Below are 21298 nucleotides of genomic sequence, written 5' to 3'. Positions count from 1 at the left end.
GCGAGTTTCATAATCAAACACAGATTTGAGTGTGCTTATGTGCTTGTGGTCACCACAGCAGCAGTCTACAAGGCTCGCCCAAAAACCACAGATTGTTGGTGACATTGACAAGTCAAGCAACTGTGATTGTTTTAAGTAGATATTGCTAGATTCTGACAAATAAAGGAACATTCCACCCTAAAACTACCTTTTGGTATTCGTTTCATTAGTCCATTGTTGACATAGTCCCAAAATGTTTTGCTTGTCAGCAATCAAGTTCTCAAGCTAGACTATATATACAAAAGTATATGGCCAACCCTTTCAAATTAGCCATACCCGTTGCTGACAGGTGTATAGAATCGAGCACACAGCCATGCAATCTCCATAGACAAACATTGGCAGTAGAATGGCCTTACTGAAGAGCTCAGTGACGTTCAACGTGGCACCGTCATAGGATGCCATCTTTACAACAAGTCAGTTTGTAAAATGTCTGCCCTGCTAAAGCTGCCCCGGTCAACTGTAAGTGCTGCTATTGTTTAGTGGAGATGTCTAGGAACAACAATGGCTCAGCCGCGAAGTGGTAGGCCACACAAGCTCAGAGAACGGGAAGCAGGTGTCTACATACATTTGGTCGTGTAGTGTATGTAACTTTCAATATACAGCATGTGCTAATGTACAGAACTGCTACAGTATCCCTTTAAGGGTGCCAAAGATTCCTCTAATGAACTTAAGATTTAAGCTGTGTGAATCATTGGGTCGGGTAGTCTAGCCAGTCCATCAATCATTTTTACACTGTCTGTTGTCCCTAACTGTTTCTCATCAAGAGTCATTATCAGTCACCATGTATTATATTGTAAGGTTGTAAACTTTCCAACAAGTCAGCTGTAGTATTTTATGTTGCTTGAGAGCTGGTATGTCTGTAGAGCAGCTCTGGGTTTCAATTTCATACATTGGAAACTGGGCTTTGTCTCTTTTGGTCATCGAAGACCCCTGCCAAAGGGACTGAAAGAAATGGTTCTGTTGGGATAGTCCTTGCAAGCATGCTGCAGTGCAAGCAATGCTGCCAGAAATTCTTCACTTAAGACTCATTTGAGTGAAAGCTCTTCTACAAATAAACTTGAAAAGGGTTAGGCCTAGTTTAGGGCTACCGGAGTTTGCACTATGCAATGGTTTGGATTTAGCCTAAACTTGCTTTAAGTCCCATCGCGCACTGTCAACTGCTCTCAACTCCAGTACAACTTCAGGTATAAGACTCTGTCTCATACCTCCCTTTATTTGCCTTTTTGAAAGGGAATATCAGCACTTTGTGTTCAGTTTGGGTAGGTTCTGGGCCTCTGGTTTCAGAGGCTACAGAGGGACATTGTACCCAGACTTAGCGGCTCTGCTCGGCTTATTACAGTTTGATGAAAATATAATAAGGGATTAAAACCACCTTGTGTTAAGACCATTTAGAGGCCTCTAAGTCAGAGGTACTCGAGTACTATTTGAGAAGGTCCGGTCACACACATTTCCAAGGTGTCAAAGGTTTGTATGGATAATATCATTTATTGGCGTAGTAACAAACCCCCACCTCGCAACCCCAAACTGTTCACACCCCTCTTGTTGGCGTTGAGAGAATGTTTCAGTTTCGAAGTCAATTGCCCACAATTCTACACATTTTGCATGGGGCAGAGATTTTTGCTGCTGTTTTTAAAGCTAATTTCCTGGAATTCTATGCATTCTTCCATGTCTTGCGTGTTTATATGATACCAGGGGTTGAAGCCTGACCAAGTAAAAAAATACAATAAATATACAGTGCAGCCTTATCATAAAATTGATTAAATAAAACATTTTCCTTGGCAATCTACACACACTATTCCATAATGACAAAGCGAAAACAGTTAAAACATTTTTTTAAAGCAAATTTATAAAAAAATAAAAAAACGGATACCGTATTTACTTAAGTATTCAGGCACTTTGCTATGAGACTCGAAATTGAGCTCAGGTGTATCCTTTTTTCATTGAGTATCCTTGTTGTTTCTACAACTTGATTGGAGTCCATCTGTGGTACATTCAATTGATTGAGCATGATTTGGAAAAGCACACATCTGTCCATATAAATTCTCACAGTTGAGAGTGCATGTCAGAGCAAAAACCAAGCCTTGAGGTTGAAGGAATTGTCCGTAGAGCTCCGAGACAGGATTGTGTCAAGGCACAGATCTGGGGGAAAGGTACAAAAAATATCTGCAGCATTGAAGGTCCCCAAGAACACAGTGGCCTCCATCATTCTTAAATGGAAGAAGTTTGGAACCACCAAGACTCTTCCTATATCTGGCTGCCCGGCCAACTGAGAAATTGGCTGAGAAGGGCCTTGGTCCGGTAGGTGACCAAGAACCCGATAGTCACTCTGACAGAGCTCCAGAGTTCCTCTGTGGAGATGGGAGAGCTTTCCAGAAGGACAACCGTCTCTGCAGCACTCCACCAATCAGGCCTTTATGGTGGAGTGGCTAGACGGAAGCCACTCTTCAGTAAAAGATACATGACAACCCGCTTGGAGTTTGCAAAAGGCACCTAAAGACTCTGACTGTGAGAAACAAGATACTCTGGTCTGATGAAACCAAGATTGAACTCTTTGGCCTGAATGCAAAGAGTCACGTCTGGAGGAAACCTGGCACCATCCCTACGGTGAAGCGTGGTGGCAGCATCATTCTGTGGGGATGTTTTTCAGTGGCAGGGACTGGGAGACTAGTCAGGATCGAGAGAAAGATGAACGGAGCAAAGTACGGAGAGATCCTTGATGAAAACCTGCTCCAGAGTGCTCAGGACCTCCGACCGGGGCAACGGTTCACCTTCCAACAGGACAATGACCCTAAGCACACAGCCAAGACAATGCAGGAGTGGCTTCGGAACAAGTCTCTGAATGTCCTTGAGTGGCCCAGCCAGAGCCCGGACTTGAACCAAATCAAACATCTCTGGAGTGACCTGAAAATAGCTGTGAAGCAAAGCTCCCCATCCAACCTGACAGAGCTTGAGAGGATCTGCAGAGAAGAATGGGAGAAACTCCCCAAATACAGGTGTGCCATGCTTGTAGCGTCATACCCAAAAACACTCGAGGCTGTAGTTGCTGCCAAAGGTGCTTCAACAAAGTACTGAGGAAAGGGTCTGAATACTTATGTCAATGTGATATTTCCGTTTAAAAATAAATATATAAATTAGCAAAGGGTATAACTTTTTTATTATGCGGTATTGTGTGTAGATTGAGGGGGGAAAAACAATTACAGCCTTTTTCTAAAATTGATGTAACAAAATGTGGAGGAAGTCAAGGGGTCTGAATACACACTATATATATTTTGACCCCGTTCTGGGTCCGTACCCGGTCCGCCAGTTGATGGGGGCTGTAAGTCATAGGATTGTATGTGTTGGCTTTATGAGGGGAAGTTCATGCTCAGAATCAGATGTTCTGTGTGAACCTTGCTTATTTTGTCCGGAAACATTGAAAGGGTTGTGAATATTGAACAGTAAGTCTAAATCAGTTTTATGCAACTTCAGATTCCTAAGTTGTCTTGGTTGTTATACATGTCAAAAAACTCCCCCAGAGAGGTTGGTGGATGCCAATGTGATGTACTAGTAGATTCATGAGAAAGAAGTACTTCAACCTAGTAGTATTTGTCCTCACAGCCCAGAATTGCCATATTTCCTGTCACGAACTCTGATACCTCCTGCGCCTCGACCTGTTGCTTTGGCCTGTTTATTTTTTTATTTGTATTTTGTTCATAGGTGTTTGTGTCAACACCTTCTGCTAGCTAGCTAGCTAGCTCAGTTGCAATGTAGCCCGCTTCGCTTGGAATAGCGAACAAACATTTCCAGTGCTTTAGAAGCTGAGTGTATTACGCTCTTGTCCGGGACAATGTTGACAATCTGGAGTTCCATTGCGGCAATTGTTTGCTAGCGAGGATTACAGGAATGAAGTTGCTATTCTTAGCAAGCAAATCAAGGGAGGGACTGTGAGATGTTCTGAGCAGATTGACATAAGGAATGGCTTTACTGCACTGGTTCCTTGATCTGACAGGTCCAGACATCCCACAGCAGGCAGTGTCCCATCTCCGGTAACCAAAGGCATACGTTATCCTGCTTCTCGTGGGCCCTTGAAAGGTTCAACGAATTGTGTAAGGGGTAGGAATGGGCGGATTTCTCCATTCCCTTCTCCGGCCGTTGTATTGGGAAGTTCAATGGTGAGAAATGTCTCAGTCCTTGGAGCAAAAACTTTGCTATCCAGGAGCGTGAGTACTGGACATCAATAAGCTGCTACCAAACATTTTAAACCAGCATCAGGAAATTGAGTCTCATAGTTAATGTGGGATTCAATGACATTGTAAAGGGCAGCTCAGAACAGCTTTTAAAGAACTGATTGGGTCAGCAAGCACCCTTTAATATCTGGCCCTCTGCCCTCCCTAAATCGTGGCTTTGAACGTTTCAGCAGACTTTTAGCCCTCCATAACTGACTACGAGACTTGCAGCTCTGGGTGTAAAATGTTTTGGATAATTTTGATTACCTTCTGGAAGCAAAGCTAATTTTATAAGGAGGATGGGATCCACCCAAATCATTTGGATTCCTGGATCCTTTCAGAGGCCACTGATCATTATAAGGCAGCATTGAGACAATTACTTATCATTGACCCAAGCACAGCTCAGTTAATCCCTAACATTGAGATGTCATAATGGTTCAGCAAATGTACTTTATCCCAGGGGTGTTGGAAGACCCAATGTAAGTAACCTAATTGATTTCCCTCTTACTGCCCTAAATGCCTCTGCTGATCCCACATCTATTGTATGCAGTAATCATGTGTCTATGAACCAGTTATACTGTTAGCACTGAGGCGGTGTACCCTAGTAGGAAGTCCACTGTGTGCAGCTCACCCTGCACTAATATAAATAACATGAGTATGTTTACTTCTGCAAAGCTAGCCGGTAAAGCAATGAAAACAATCAAGCATCCCAGAAAAGTGCAAAAAATAGCCAACGTTAACATATGTAGCTTCAGAAACAAGGTTCATGAAATCAATAATTTGCTAATAACAGAAGACAATCTCTGAAACTCACTTAGGTAATGCCTTTAATTCAATTTATAGTAACACTGTTAACAAGACATGTCATATAGGCTGTAGTTTTGTCGCACCTGAATTACTAAATAGAGCCATGGCAACATGGAACTCTAATCCACATCAGTTAACTGATGCAAGCAGTAGAATCGAATAAAAGAAATACAGCTATAAATGCACCTCATGGAACAGCGGGGAATGTAAAGAGACACATACAGGTACAGACACGCACGCTAGCACACACTCTACACATGTACATTGTAATATTGTTGTGTAATGGTATCATACATTTTGTGTTGTGGATAACAATTGGTAAGACAGACAAACATTGTCTTATTATATGGTGTCCCTTCCATGAATGAATGTATGGTGTTCTAAGAGAAAGGCCCTTGTATTCGCATGAAGATCATTGAGTCAAATGTTTTATGTTACACAAATTATACATAATTCATCTTAATGTGAATGTTCTAAACTTCCCATCGAGGGACAATAACCGTTCTCTTTTCATGAAAAATAGGCCTCACTTTAATTACATTTCTTCTCGTGGCCCTGTCCTCTCATCCAATGTTCCTCTCCTTTCCCCTGTTTACCCCGATCATGTAATCCGCACACAGTGCATTGGTGTGTACGTATACAATGTTAATCAGCTCTGCCAAAGTGCACATAAGGGAAGAGATGGCTCCATGACCTTTTAGAAATTCCAATCCGGGCCTGTGAAACAAAGTGCTTACTGTCTGTGGTCCCGGATGGACCGGGGCTGAACTGGATGTGAAAGATATGAAGCAGGGATGGTCCTGTGTGGACAGTGTGCACTCCAGTTCAGACTCCTGATTATTTTCTTACCCCCTGTCTTGGGACTTTAATTTCCAGGCCCAGGTTTCTCCCTGAGTGGCCCCAGTTGTAGAGTGGATCCCGATAGTAAGCAGTCATAGGTCTGTTGCTTAAGGCTCATTAACACTCCAGGCCTGATGTGCTCTGCATACGCACTAGCCAGCCACACCTCTAGGCAAGCTTAAAGGGGCTCCTCCTGCCCACAAGGTCTGGCCCAGCTGTGGATGTGATGTCTGTTTTCACACAGATGTAGCCTGCATGTGTACAGCTGTGGGTGTACACCAGAGTTGTGGCAGGGCGAGGTTCTTGATAGCACAGGGCTTCATTGTTCTGACTGCAGGACGTCTGTTCCTTGCCCTTCGTCAGGTGTCGTAGGCGTCCTCATAGCACGAGAGGTGTGGCATAACACTTCTTGTGTGAAAAATGTTTAATGTAGATATGTCTAGTGTGGATAGGTTTAGTGTGGATGTGTAGACATGTGTAAACACAGGATAAGAAGGTGAAACCATGGCTTCATGTAATTCTATAAGGCTTGCTCAAACCTGCTACATATAGTGCATTTGGAAAGTATTCAGATCCCTTGACTTCAGCAATCTACACACAATACCCCATAATGACGACGTGAAAACAGGTTTTTAGATTTTTTGCAAATGTATTAAAACAACGCACTTTTAACCCCTTTTCTCTCCCCAATTTCGTGACATCCAATTGGTAGTTAGTCTTGCCCCGTAGTTGCAACTCCCGTGCGGACTCGGCAAAGGTCAAGAGCCACGCGTCCTCCGAAACACGACCCTCGCCAAGCTGCATTGCTACTTGACACACTGCTCGCTTAACCCAGAAGCCAGCCGCACCAAGATGTCAGAGGAAACACCATACAACTGGTGACTGAAGCCAGCGTGCATGCACCGGCCGCCACAAGGAGTCCTAGAGCGCGATGGGACAAGGACATCCCAGCCGGCCTAACCCGGACGACTTTGGGCCAATTGTGCACCACCTCAAAGGTCTCCCGGTCGCTGCAACACAGCCGGGGACCAAACCCGGATCTGTAGTGACGCCTCTAGCACTGCGATACAGTGCCTTAGACCGCAGGCGCTACTCGGGAGGCCGTTAGAAATACCTTATTTACATAAGTATTCAGACTCTTTGTTATGAGCCTCGAAATTGAGCTCCGGTGCGTCCTGTTTCCATTGATCATCTTTGAGATGTTTCTACAACTTGATTGGAGTCCAGCTCTGTAAATTCAATTGATTGGACATGATTTGGAAAGGCACACATCTGTCTATATAAGGTCCCACAGTTGACAGTGCATGTCAGAGCAAAAACCAAGCCGTGAGGTCGAAGGAATTGTCCGTAGAGCACAGATCTGGGGAAGGGTACCAAAAAATGTATTCAGCATTGAAGATCCCCAAGAAGACAGTGGCCTCCATCATTCTTAAATGGAAGAAGCTTGGAACCACCAAGACTCTTCCTAGAGTTGGCTGCCTGGCCAAACTGAGCAATTGGGGGAGAAGGGACTTGGTCAGGGAGGTGACCAAGAACCTGATGGTCACTCTGACAGAGCTCCGGAGTTCCTCTGTGGAGATGGTTGTCCTTCTGGATGTTTCTCCCATCTCTGCAGCACTCCACCAATCAGGCCTTTTATGGTAGAGTAGCCAGAAAGAAGCCACTTCTCAGTAAAAGGCACACGACAGCCCGCTTGGAGTTTGCCAAAAGGCACCTAAAGGACCCTCAGACCATGAGAAACAAGATTCTCTGGTTTGATGAAACCATGATTGACCTATTTGGCCTGAATGCCAAGTCTCACATCTGGAGGAAACCTGGCACCATCCCTAAGGTGAAGCATGGTGGTGGCAGCATCCTGCTGTGGGGATATTTTTCAGGGACTGGGAAACTAGTCAGGATCGAGAGACAGATGAATGGCGCTAAGTACAGAGAGATCCTTGATGAAAACCTGCTCCAGGGCACTCAGGACCTCAGACTGGGGTGAAGGTTCACCTTCCAGCAGGACAACAACCCTAAGCACACAGCCAAGACAACGCAGGAGTGGCTTCGGGACAAGTCTCTGAATGTCCTTGAGTGGCTCAGCCAAAGCACGGACTTGAACCAAATCAAACATCTCTAGAGAGACCTGAAAATAGTTGTTCAGCGACGCGCTCCATCCAACCTGACAGAGCTTGAGAGGATCTGCAGAGAAGAATGGGAGAAACTCCCCAAATACAGGTGTGCCATGCTTTTAGCGTCATACCCAAGAAGACTCGAGGCTGTAATCGCTGCCAAAGGTGCTACAACAAAGTACTGAGGAAAGGGTCTGAATACTTATGTAAATGTAATTTCCATTCCTTAATTTTTAAAATAAAATGGCTAACATTTCTAAAAACCTGTAGATTGAGAAATAAACAATTTAATCCATCTTAGAATAAGACTAACGTAACAAAATGTGGGCAAATGTAGGGGTCTGAATACTTTCCGACGGCACTGTGTGGTCCACTGTCTAACGCGTTCACCCGTGGCTAGATTCTCTTGTGACTTTACAATTTTTCCCCCCTTCTCTTAGCTTCCCGTTAAAACAGGACATCAGAACAACCACACCAAAGTCAGCACAGAGCATAACAAGGAATGTCTCATCAACATCTCTAAGAACAAGTTCTCCCTCGTCATCAGTGGCCTCACCAACATATTAAAAAATGTGAACAACATGGTAAGTGGAGCTTTTAACTTAACACTTTTAGCTGTTTATTTGACTTTAGCATGAGTAATGGGGATCACTACATTGCACGTCATCAACCCTACTAGTGGTCGACCGAGTAATAGGCATGGACTGCGATTACATTTCAATCCACGAGGAGACTGCGTGGCAGGCTGACTACCTGTTACGCGAGTGCAGCAAGGAGCCAAGGTAAGGTGCTAGCTAGCATTAAACTTATCTTATAAAAAATAAGCAATCTTAACATAATCACTAGTTAACTACACATGGTTGATGATATTACTAGTTAACTAGCTTGTCCTGCGTTTCATATAATCAATGCTATGCCTGTTAATTTGTCATCAGCCTACTTTGCCAAACGGGTGATGATTTAACAAAAGCGCATTTTCAAAAAACAGCACAATCGTTGCACAAATGTACCTAACCATAAACATCATTGCCTTTCTTAAAATCAATACACAAGTGTATTTTTAAAAACCTGCATATTTAGTTAATTTATTTTAATGTTAGCAGGCAATATTAACTAGGGAAATTGTGTCGCTTCTCTTGCATTCATTGCAAGTAGAGTCAGGGTATATGCAACAGTTTGGGCCGCCTGGCTTGTTGCGAACTGTGTGAAGACCATTTCTTCCTAACAAAGACCGTAAATAATTTGCCAGTATTTTACATAATTATGACATAACATTGAAGGTTGTGCAATGTAACAGCAATATTTAGACTTAGGGATGCCTCTTGTTAGATAAAATATGGAACGGCTCCGTATTTCACTGAAAGAATGAACATTTTGTTTTCGAAATGATCGTTTCCGGATTTGACCATATTAATGACCGTAAGCTCGTATTTCTGTGTGTTATTCTAATTAATTCTAAGATTTGATAGAGCAGTCTGACTGAGCGGTGGTAGGCAGCAGCAGGATCGTAAGCATTCATGCAAACAGCACTTTCCAGCGTTTTCCAGCAGCTCTTTGCATTGCTTGAAGCACAGCGCTGTTTATGACTTCAAGCCTATCAACTCCCGAGATTAGGCTGGCAATACTAAAGTACCTATTAGAACATCCAATATTCAAAGGTATATGAAATACAAATGGTATAGAGAGAAATAGTCCTATAATAACTACAACCTAAAACTTCTTACATGGGAATATTGAAGACTCATGTTAAAAGTAACCACTAGCTTTCATATGTTCTCATGTTCTGAGCAAGGAACTTAAACGTTAGCTTTTTTACATGGCACATATTGCACTTTTACTTTCTTCTCCAACACTGTTTTTGCATTGTTTAAACCAAATTGAACATGTTTATTTATTTGAGCCTAAATTGATTTTACTGATGTATTATATTAAGTTAAAATAAGTGTTCATTCAGTATTGTTGTAATTGTCATTATTACAAATATACACTGCTCAAAAAAATAAAGGGAACACTTAAACAACACAATGTAACTCCAAGTCAATCACACTTCTATGAAATCAAACTGTCCACTTAGGAAGCAACACTGATTGACAATAAATTTCACATGCTGTTGTGCAAATGGAATAGACAAAAGGTGGAAATTATAGGCAATTAGTAAGACACTCCCCAAATAGGAATGGTTCTGCAGGTGGGGACCACACACCACTTCTCAGTTCCTATGCTTCCTGGCTGATGTTTTGGTCACTTTTGAATGCTGGCTGTGCGGCCCCACAAAGAAATGCCACCACACACCATGACTGACCCACCGCCAAACCGGTCATGCTGGAGGATGTTGCAGGCAGCAGAACGTTCTCCACGGCGTCTCCAGACTCTGTCATGTCTGTCACATGTGCTCAGTGTGAACCTGCTTTCATCTGTGAAGAGCACAGGGCGCCAGTGGCGAATTTGCCAATCTTGGTGTTCTCTGGCAAATGCCAAACGTCCTGCACGGTGTTGGGCTGTAAGCACAACCCCCACCTGTGGACGTCGGGCCCTCATACCACCCTCATGGAGTCTGTTTCTGACCGTTTGAGCAGACACATGCACATTTGTGGCCTGCTGGAGGTCATTTTGCAGGGCTCTGGCAGTGCACCTCCTTGCACAAAGGCGGAGGTAGCGGTCCTGCTGCTGGGTTGTTGCCCTCCTACGGCCTCCTCCACGTCTCCTGATGTACTGGCCTGTCTCCTGGTAGCGCCTCCATGCTCTGGACACTACGCTGACAGACACAACAAACCTTTTTGCCACAGCTCGCATTGATGTGCCATCCTGGATGAACTGCACTACCTGAGCCACTTGTGTGGGTTGTAGACTCTGTCCCATGCTACCACTAGAGTGAAAGCACCGCCAGCATTCAAAAGTGACCAAAACATCAGCCAGGAAGCATAGGAACTGAGAAGTGGTCTGTGGTCACCACCTGCAGAATCACTCCTTTTTTGGGGGTGTCTTGCTAATTGCCTATAATTTCCACCTTTTGTCTATTCCATTTGCACAACAGCATGTGAAATTTATTGTCAATCAGTGTTGCTTCCTAAGTGGACAGTTTGATTTCATAGAAGTGTGATTGACTTGGAGTTACATTGGGTTGTTTAAGTGTTCCCTTTATTTTTTTGAGCAGTGTATATACAGTGGGGAGAACAAGTATTTGATACACTGCCGATTTTGCAGGTTTTCCTACTTACAAAGCATGTAGAGGTCTGTAATTTTTATCATAGGCACACTTCAACTGTGAGAGACGGAATCTAAAAAATCCAGAAAATCACATTGTATGATTTTTAAGTAATTCGTTTGCATTTTATTGCATGACATAAGTATTTGATCACCTACCAACCAGTAAGAATTCCAGCTCTCACAGACTTGTTCGTTTTTCTTTAAGAAGCCCTCCTGTTCTCCACTCATTACCTGTAATAACTGCACCTGTTTGAACTCGTTACCTGTATAAGACACCTGTCCACACACTCAATCAAACAGACTCCAACCTCTCCACAATGGCCAAGACCAGAGAGATGTGTAAGGACATCAAGGCTAAAATTGTAGACCTGCACAAGGCTGGGATGGGCTACAGGACAATAGGCAAGCAGCTTGGTGAGAAGGCAACAACTGTTGGTGCAATTATTAGAAAATGGAAGAAGTTCAAGATGACGGTCAATCACCCTCGGTCTGGGGCTCCATGCAAGACCTCACCTCGTGGGGCATCAATGATCATGAGGAAGGTGAGGGATCAGTCCAGAACTACACGCAGGACCTGGTCAATGACCTGAAGAGAGCTGGGACCACAGTCTTAAAGAAAACCATTAGTAACACACTACGCCGTCATGGATTAAAATCCTGCAGCACACGCAAGGTCCCCCTGCTCAAGCCAGCGCATGTCCAGGCCCGTCGGAAGTTTGCCAATGACCATCTGGATGATCCAGAGGAGGAATGGGAGAAGGTCATGTGGTCTGATGAGACAAAAATAGAGCTTTTTGGTCTAAACTCCACTCGCCTTGTTTGGAGGAAGAAGGATGAGTACAACCCCAAGAACTCCATCCCAACCGTGAAGCATGGAGGTGGAAACATCATTCTTTGGGGATGCTTTTCTGCAAAGGGGACAGGACGACTGCATCGTATTGAGGGGAGGATGGATGGGGCCATGTATCGCGAGATCTTGGCCAACAACCTCCTTCCCTCAGTAAGAGCATTGAAGATGGGTCGTGGCTGGGTCTTCCAGCATGACAACGACCCGAAACACACAGTCAGGGAAACTTAGGAGTGGCTCCGTAAGAAGCATCTTGAAATCCTGGAGTGGCCTAGCCAGTCTCCAGACCTGAACCCAAAAGAAAATCTTTGGAGGGAGCTGAAAGTCCGTATTGCCCAGCGACAGCCCCAAAACCTGAAGGATCTGGAGAAGGTCTGTATGGAGGAGTGGGCCAAAATCCCTGCTGCAGTGTGTGCAAACCTGGTCAAGAACTACAGGAAACGTATGATCTCTGTAATTGCAAACAAAGGTTGCTGTACAAAATATTAAGTTCTGCTTTTCTGATGTATCAATTACTTATGTCATGCAATAAAATGCAAATTAATTACTTAAAAATCATACAATGTGATTTTCTGGATTTTTTAGATTCCGTCTCTCACAGTTGAAGTGTGCCTATGATAAAAATTACAGACCTCTACATGCTTTGTAAGTAGGAAAACCTGCAAAATCGGCAGTGTATCAAATACTTGTTCTCCCCACTGTATATATAAACATTGACGGATTTAATCGGTATCGGCTTTTCTTGGTCCTCCAATAATCGGCATCGTCGTTGAAAAATCGGTCGACCTCTAAACCCTACCTTCTAGTAGGCATGTGTATTGTGTGAACTCCAATTCGACTCAAGTGAAGGATGCACACAAAGGGCTGGAAGTGTTGTTTGCTGAATCACTGTGTCATCTGTGTCTGTAACCTCTCCTCCCTCCAGCGTATATTTGGGGAAGCTGCTGAGAAGAACCTCTACCTCTCCCAGCTAATTATCCTGGATACACTGGAGAAGTGCCTAGCATCGGTGAGGAAACCCCCATACAGTCTGCATCCACTGTATCCCTCCTTACATTACCTTTAGTTGGTCTGCTAACTTATCCCACGACAGTTGTTTGTGTATAAACCGTTCTCCATTTTAGTTTTTAGTCCTCCCAACTCAAAACAGTTTTCTGTTTTTTGAATATTATCAGTCAAGAGCACTGGCCTCAATATATTGGCTCTTCTTGCACCAATATTCTAAAATGCTATGGGTCTTCCAACACAACGTCAGCATTACATTGGTTGGCTGGATCTCTGTTCTGTCTCTCTGCTTTTTCCAGACAGACCTCTGTTAATACACTTAAACCCCTTCCTTCAGTCTTGCTTTCTCTTCACCTCAAATAGGTGCCTCTGCTCTGATCTGTTCTGCGACGGTTTAGCAGAAGATTACATTTGCAGATGTTTCCTTGACTTTTGTTAGTGCTTTCACTGCCTCCAATGGGATTCCCAGAAGTTTTCTGTATAGGTTTTTCATTAGTGCATGTTGTCAGATGGAAGCCAGCTGCTCCCCTCATGGACGCTATGGAACTCGCGTTTTGAATTTGACATCTTACGTTTTAAGATTTAAGTATTGTAGTTGTCTCGTTTTGTGTTCGACTATTTCTTACATAAGGGTGAGCAACAGGTTTTGAATGCAGTTGTATGCAATCTGTCCTAGTATGAGGCTGCCAGTTTGACCCCACGAGTTTTGGAAATGAGCCAATGGGAACGCTGGTGAATCCCAGGTGGGACATGCTGTATTTTTGCCCCTGAGAGAGGCACTTAACCCACATACATGTATTGCATATCCAGCTGGATAAATCCAAAGTACAGTCGTGGCCAAAAGTTTTGAGACTGACACAAATATACATTTTCACAAAGTCTGATGCCTCAGTTTGTATGATGGCAATTTGCATATACTCCAGAATGTTATGAAGAGTGATCAGATGAATTGCAATTAATTGCAATGTCCCTCTTTGCCATGCAAATGAACTGAATCCCCCAAAAACATATCTACTGCATTTCAGCCCTGCCACAAAAGGACCAGCTGACATGTCAGTGATTCTCTCGTTAACACAGATGTGAGTGTTGACGAGGACAAGGCTGGAGATCACTCTGTCATGCTGATTGAGTTCTAATAACAGACTGGAAGCTTGAAAAGGAGGGTGGTGCTTGGAATCATTGTTCTTCCTCTGTCAACCATGGTTACCTGCAAGGAAACATGTGCCGTCATCATTGCTTTGCATAAAAAGGGCTTCACAGGCAAGGATATTGCTGCCAGTAAGCGTGCACCTAAATCAACCATTTATCGGATCATCAAGAACTTCAAGGAGAGCGGTTCAATTGTTGTGAAGAAGGCTTCAGGGCGCCCAAGAAAGTCCAGCAAGCGGCAGGACCGTCTCCTAAAGTTGATTCAGCTGCGAGATCGGGGCAGCACCAGTACAGAGCTTGCTCAGGAATGGCAGCAGGCAGGTATGAGTGCATCTGCACGCACAGTGAGACGAAGACTTTTGGAGGATGGCCTGTATCAAGAAGGGCAGCAAAGAAGCCACTTCTCTCCAGGAAAAACATCAGGGACAGACTGATATTCTGCAAAAGGTACAGGGATTGTACTGCTGAGGACTGGGGTGAAGTCATTTTCTCTGAATCCCCTTTACGATTGTTCGGGGCATCCGGAAAAAGCTTGTCTGGACCAGACATGGTGAGCGCTACCATCAGTCCTGTGTCATGCCAGCAGTAAAGCATCCTGAGACCATTCATGTGTGGGGTTGCTTCTCAGCCAAGGGAGTGGGCTCACCCACAATTTTGCCTAAGAACACATCCATGAATAAAGAATGGTACCAACACATCCTCCGAGAGCAACTTCTCCCAACCATCCAGGAACAGTTTGGTGACAAATAATGCCTTTTCCAGCATGATGGATCTCCTTGCCATAAGGCAAAAGTGATAACTAAGTGGCTCGGGGAACAAAACATCGGTGTTTTGGGTCCATGGCCAGGAAACTCCACAGACCTTAATCCCATTGAGAACTTGTGGTCAATCCTCAAGAAGCGGGTGGACAGACAAAACCCCACAAATTCTGACAAACTCCATGCATTGATTATGCAAGAATGGGCTGTCATCAGGCAGGATGTGGCCCAGAAGTTAATTGACAGCATGCCAGGGTGGATTGCAGAGGTCTTGAAAAAGAAGGGTCAACACTGCAAATATTGGTCTATGCATCAACTTCATGTAATTGTCATTAAAAGCCTTTGACACTTATGAAATGCTTGTAATTATACTTCAGTATTCCATAGTAACATCTGATAAAAATATCTAAAGACACTGAAGCAGCAAACTTTGTGGAAATTAAAATTTGTCATTTTCAAAACTTTTGGCCACGACTGTACGTGAGAAGTTGCCACTGATAACCTGAAAAGCACTCCTTGTTTTCTCAGAGAACCTAAAGAAGCCAGCCTGCGCACACACTTTCCTCATGGTTTTCCTTCTGTTTTTCTTTGTCTTCCTCTTCTCCCTGTCCCCCCAGCAATCCAAGGACTGCCTACGTCTGGACGAGACCATGCTGGTGAAGCAGCTGCTGCCTGAGATCTGTCACTTCATCCACACGTACCGCGAGGGCCACCAGCACGCTGCAGAACTCCGTGCCTCCGCCTCAGGGGTCCTCTTCTCCCTCAGCTGCAACAACTTCAACGCTGTCTTCAGCCGCATCTCCACCAGGTAATGCTAACCCTGATCCTGAGTAGCTACAGAACTTCCAGTTGATCAGGTGTGTTAGTACAGGGCTGGAACAAAAGCCTGCCCACCCTGTTGTTCTTCCAAGGTCCATGGCAACTGATCTACGTTATTGTCTTTTGTTAAAAAATGTATTTCTGCTTTTTAAAAAGTTCCACTAGACCTGATTTTCCCAGAAGTGTAGTATTACATATTATTTTATGCACTCAGAAGTAATGATGAGGAGACTGTTTGGGCCCCCATTCCTGCTCATGCCATGTGAGAAGTTAACTTGTTTGTGTACCTAAGCAATTCCGTTTAGCAGCCAGTCATGGACAAGGTCACTGTGACTGAACTGTTTGCCCAGTCATGAACGAAATTTCTCCCTCCCCACCCAGGATGTTCAGGATGGTGCAACGTTATAGAAAGTAAAGATAGCGCAAACAGGATTCCCTGTTTTGTTGTTCTATTAGGTTAATTGTCCCCCATGATGAAATTTGGGAGGGCGCTGTGGATCTGTCTCCGTACGTTCGTCACTTCGATGAATGATACTTCTAGCCATAGAGATCTGACATTTATAAAATGACACTGATTGGCCCAAGTGGGGTGCTATAGTAATCAACTGAAATTCTGTCACGATAATTTTCAATCCCAATGATAATAACTGACAATCAATAGCTCTGACCAATCCCTGAGATCTGTAATCATAATTAGTCAAAGACTCAGCTTATGCAAAAAGATAGTACAGTTTATTTCCGGGAATGCTCTTAAGTCCATTATACAAAGACATCCATTTTATAGCTGCGCACATACTTCCACACAAACCGTAGATATCCTACTCACATACATACACACAAACAGTAGATATCCTACGCACATACATACACACAAACAGTAGATAGCCTACGCACATACATACACACAAACAGTAGTTGAGTTTTATCCTTCTCCATAGTTCTCACCACTGTGTATCACTACCCAGCCGACAGTTCCATTCCCCCGAGATTAGGGGAACCTTGAGAAGTTCTCCCTATGCTATAAGTATCTCAGAGGCCGAGCCAGGTCGGTCCAAACCCAGTTTAATTGTTCTCATTTTTTTTCTTCGGCACACACAAGTTCAAATCCTAAACTACGCCTTGCCCAGACAGTGTGATTTTCCACTATACAGATACATTGTTTAATCTAATTCTGACTAAAACTACACACATCATCAGATTATAATTGTATGAAATTTTGTAATCAATTTCATACAATTATAAGGTTTCAGAGTGGAATTATTTAATCATTATCTTTCAACATTTATATTATTTTATCAAATTCCAAACTTTAACCTCTCTTGGGTACGTGAGACGTTAGCGTCCCACCTCTTCAACAGCCAGTGAAACTGCTGGGCGCCAAATTCAAATACAGAAATACTCATTATAAAAATTCAGAAAACAAACATATTTTACATAGGTTTAAATATGAACTTCTTGTGAATCCAACCACGGTGTCAGATTTAAAAAATGCTTTACGGCGAAAGCATACCGTACGATTATTTGAGGACATAGCCCAGCAGACAAATCATTACAAACAGTAACCAGCCAAGTAGAAGAGTTACACAAGTCAGAAATAGAGATAAAATTAATCCCTTACCTTTGATGATCTTCATATGGTTGCACTCAGCAGACATTCATTTACTCAAATGTTCCTTTTGTTCAATAATGTCTCTTTATATCCAAAAACCTCCGTTTTGTTTTCTTCAGTAATCCACAGGCTCAAACGCAGTCAAAACAGGCAGACAAAAAATCCAAATTGTATCCGTAAAGTTCATAGAAACATGTCAAACGATGTTTATATTCAATCCTCAGGTTGTTTTTAGCCTAAATAATCAATAATATTTCAACTGGACAATAACGTCGTCAATATAAAAGGTAAACAAGAAAGGCACTCTCTCGGTCACGTGCATGAAAAAGCTCTGTGACACTTTAGGGTCTACTCATTCAGACTGCTCTTCCTCATTTTTCAGAATACAAGCCTGAAACAATTTCTAAAGACTGTTGACATCTAGTGGAAGGCATAGGGAATGCAATTTGAGTCCTAATTTAATGGATACTGTAATGGCATTGAGTAAACTACAAAACCCCCCAAAAAACTACTTCCTGAATGGATTTCTCAGGTTTTCGCCTGCCAAATCGGTACTGTTATACTCACAGACACTATTTTAACAGTTTTGGAAACTTTAGAGTGTTTAATATCCAAATCTACCAGTTATATGCATATCATATCTGCTGGACCCGAGAAGCAGGCAGTTTAATTTGGGCATGCTTTTCATCTAAAATTCCAAATGCTGCCCCCTACCCTAGAGAGGTTAAACAAGGATATTTCCTGTCCCTTTTGAGTTATTGTCATGAAATTTGGTGAATATTTGCAGCCTCTCATGAGCAACACGTTTACCATGACAACTTATATAATTTCAGTACTTACAAATGAAATGTCTTTCCACACAACATACAGTGCATTTGCTAAGTATTCAGACCCCTTGACTTTTCCACATTGTTAATTTACAGCCTTATTCTCATCAATCTACACACAAAAGCCCATAATGACAAAGCGAAAGCAGGTTAAAACATTTTTGCAAAAAAAAAAAGCCTTATTTACAGAAGTATTCGGACCCTTTACTATGAGACTTGAAATTGAGCTCAGGTGCATCCTGTTTCCATTAATCATCCTTGAGATGTTTCTACAACTTGGAGTTCAGCTGTGTAAATTCAATTGATTGGATAATGATTTTGAAAGGCGCACAACTGTCTAGATAAGGTCCCACAGTTGACAGTGCATGTCAGAGCAAAAACCAAGCCGTGAGGTCGAAGGAATTGTTCGTAGAGCTCCAAGACAGGATTGTTTCGAGGCACAGATCTGGGGTAGGGTACCAAAAAATGTCTGCAGCATTGAAGGTCCCCAAGAACACAGTGGCCTCCACCTCCAAGCGTCACATCTGAAGGAAACCTGGCACCATTCCTACGGTGAAGAGTGGTGGCAGCATCATTCTGTGGGGATGTTTTTCAGTGGCAGGGACTGGGAGACTAGTCAGGATCGAGGGAAAGATGAACGGAGCAAAGTACAGTGATCCTTGATGAAAACTTGCTCAGGACCTCAGACTTGGGTGATGGTTCACCTTCCAACAGGACAACGACCATAAGCACACAGCCAAGACAGCGCAGGAGTGGCTTCAATACAAGTCTCTGAATGTCCTTGAGTGGCCCAGCCAAAGCACGGACTTGAACCCGATCGAACATCCCCAGAGAGACCCTAAAACAGCTGTGCAGCGACGCTCCCCATTCAAGCTGACAGAGCATGAAAGGATCTGCAAAGAAGAATGGGAGAAACCCCCCAAATACATGTGTGCCAAGCTTGTAGTGTCATACCCAAGAAGACTCAAGGCTGTAATTACAGCCAAAGGTGCTTCAACAAAGTACTGAGTAAAGGGTATGAATAGTTATGCAAATGTAAGATATATTTTCAAACATTTCTGAAAAACAGTTTTTGCTTTGTCATTGTGCGGCATAGTGTGAATATTGATAAGGGGGGACGGGACAAATTAATCAATTTTAGAAATAAGGCTGTAGAAAACTAAGGGGTCTGAATACTTTCCGAATGCACTAAGTTGGAATAATTGAGACGAGGACCGCCACATCATTCGTCGGGGGCAATGTTTCTATCTGCAACATTCTGAACGTTTCACATCATTGATACACATGTCAGTGTTCTGTCTTAAAGGATGATGGGATGTCAAAAAGGCAGCCTCTCTACAAGGTTGTCCTCTTTTCCCTCTCTTCCACGCCCTCTTCTTTCCCTCCTTTCTAATGAGAAGCTGTGGTAGAATAAAATCTCAGGATTTCATGTTTGACAGGATTAACTTGTTCCTTGGCAGTGTCTAAAATTCCTTATCCATTGTATTCTCCCCCAGGTTGCAGGAGCTGACAGTCTGCTCAGAAGACACTGTGGATGTCCATGATATAGAGCTCATGCAGTACATCAATGTGGACTGCTTCAAACTTAAAAGACTGCTCCAAGGTAGCTACTCACTCAATTCCCTGTATGTCATACTTCATGTATTTTTGAACTCCTGGATTCTGTGTTTTGATGTTTTTTGCTAATACTCTATTACTTTTCACTACGTCCTCTCAGAAACGGTATTCAAATTCAAAGCCCTGAAGAAACCTGCCCAACTTGCTGTCATTAACAGTTTGGAAAAGGTTTGTGTGCCAATATATCTGTATTCAGTGCTGCTGTTTTGTGTTTATGAAGTTGGTCTATTATGTTATTCATGGTTTTCACTACTGCCACCTCTTGGCTGCTGGTGAAATGTTGAAAATAAAATGTTCCACATTGAGGACATCACTATGCAGGTTACCATTGACCCGGGTTTATTTGGCAAATGATGATGAAAACAATGTATTTAACAAATTATTGACTAATAATTTAGAAGGTACGCGGGGCATGTGATGCCAGACACAACTATAAAACCCCACTACACATTTAATTGCTAAATCCTTTTTTTTTAAACTTCAAAATAACATATCTTTGCAGAACAAGGATTATCCTGACTTTCAAGAAGGCCTGAATTGCTTTGACTTGCTTTTTTTTTGGTTGGCTGAATGCAAGTTGCACTATCCAATTATTTTACAGGAGTGCAAGGTTCACCATGGCACGGACCATTGCAATACGTTGCCACATGAGACTTATTTAAATATGGCATGTATTAGTCAATTCTTACATTATTTCCATGCTGGATTTTGCGTGCTACCTGAGACATGAAGCAGATAGAAGGGAGGGCTACCTGAGACATGAAGCAGATCGAAGGGAGGGCTAACTGAGACATGAAGCAGATAGAAGGGAGGGCTACCTGAGACATGAAGCAGATAGGAGGGAGGGCTAACTGAAACATGAAGCAGATAGGAGGGAGGGCTAACTGAGACATGAAGCAGATAGGAGGGAGGGCTAACTGAGACATGAAGCAGATAGGAGGGAGGGCTAACTGAGACATGAAGCAGATAGGAGGGAGGGCTAACTGAGACATGAAGCAGATAGGAGGGAGGGCTAACTGAGACATGAAGCAGATAGGAGGGAGGGCTAACTGAGACATGAAGCAGATAGGAGGGAGGGCTAACTGAGACATGAAGCAGATAGGAGGGAGGGCTAACTGAGACATGAAGCAGATAGGAGGGAGGGCTAACTGAGACATGAAGCAGATAGGAGGGAGGGCTAACTGAGACATGAAGCAGATAGGAGGGAGGGCTAACTGAGACATGAAGCAGATAGGAGGGAGGGCTAACTGAGACATGAAGCAGATAGGAGGGAGGGCTAACTGAGACATGAAGCAGATAGGAGGGAGGGCTAACTGAGACATGAAGCAGATAGGAGGGAGGGCTAACTGAGACATGAAGCAGATAGGAGGGAGGGCAGACAGGCTGTCACCAATTTATTAATGCGCAAATTGCCTAAACAAATGTCATGTTTATTCGACACCTAGGTTTTGGCCATAA

The 21298-nt window shown here is 43.3% G+C and overlaps 1 protein-coding gene across 3 annotated transcripts in view; it reads left to right on the top strand.

The window, feature by feature from the left end:
* Window positions 1-21298, top strand: part of LOC129831851 (neurofibromin-like) — a 113426-nt gene that overhangs the window by 1167 nt on the left and 90961 nt on the right. For all 3 annotated transcript variants that reach the window (XM_055895359.1, XM_055895357.1, XM_055895360.1), the window contains exons 2-6: window positions 8443-8586; window positions 12982-13065; window positions 15586-15776; window positions 19720-19826; window positions 19941-20008. In XM_055895359.1, the coding sequence (XP_055751334.1) occupies window positions 8443-8586; window positions 12982-13065; window positions 15586-15776; window positions 19720-19826; window positions 19941-20008 (594 nt within the window). The remainder of the gene's footprint in view (window positions 1-8442; window positions 8587-12981; window positions 13066-15585; window positions 15777-19719; window positions 19827-19940; window positions 20009-21298) is intronic.

The sequence above is a fragment of the Salvelinus fontinalis genome, chromosome 33 (genome assembly GCF_029448725.1).
Source record: "Salvelinus fontinalis isolate EN_2023a chromosome 33, ASM2944872v1, whole genome shotgun sequence".
NCBI lineage: Eukaryota > Metazoa > Chordata > Actinopteri > Salmoniformes > Salmonidae > Salvelinus > Salvelinus fontinalis.
This window is presented reverse-complemented; position numbering and strand designations above follow the sequence as displayed.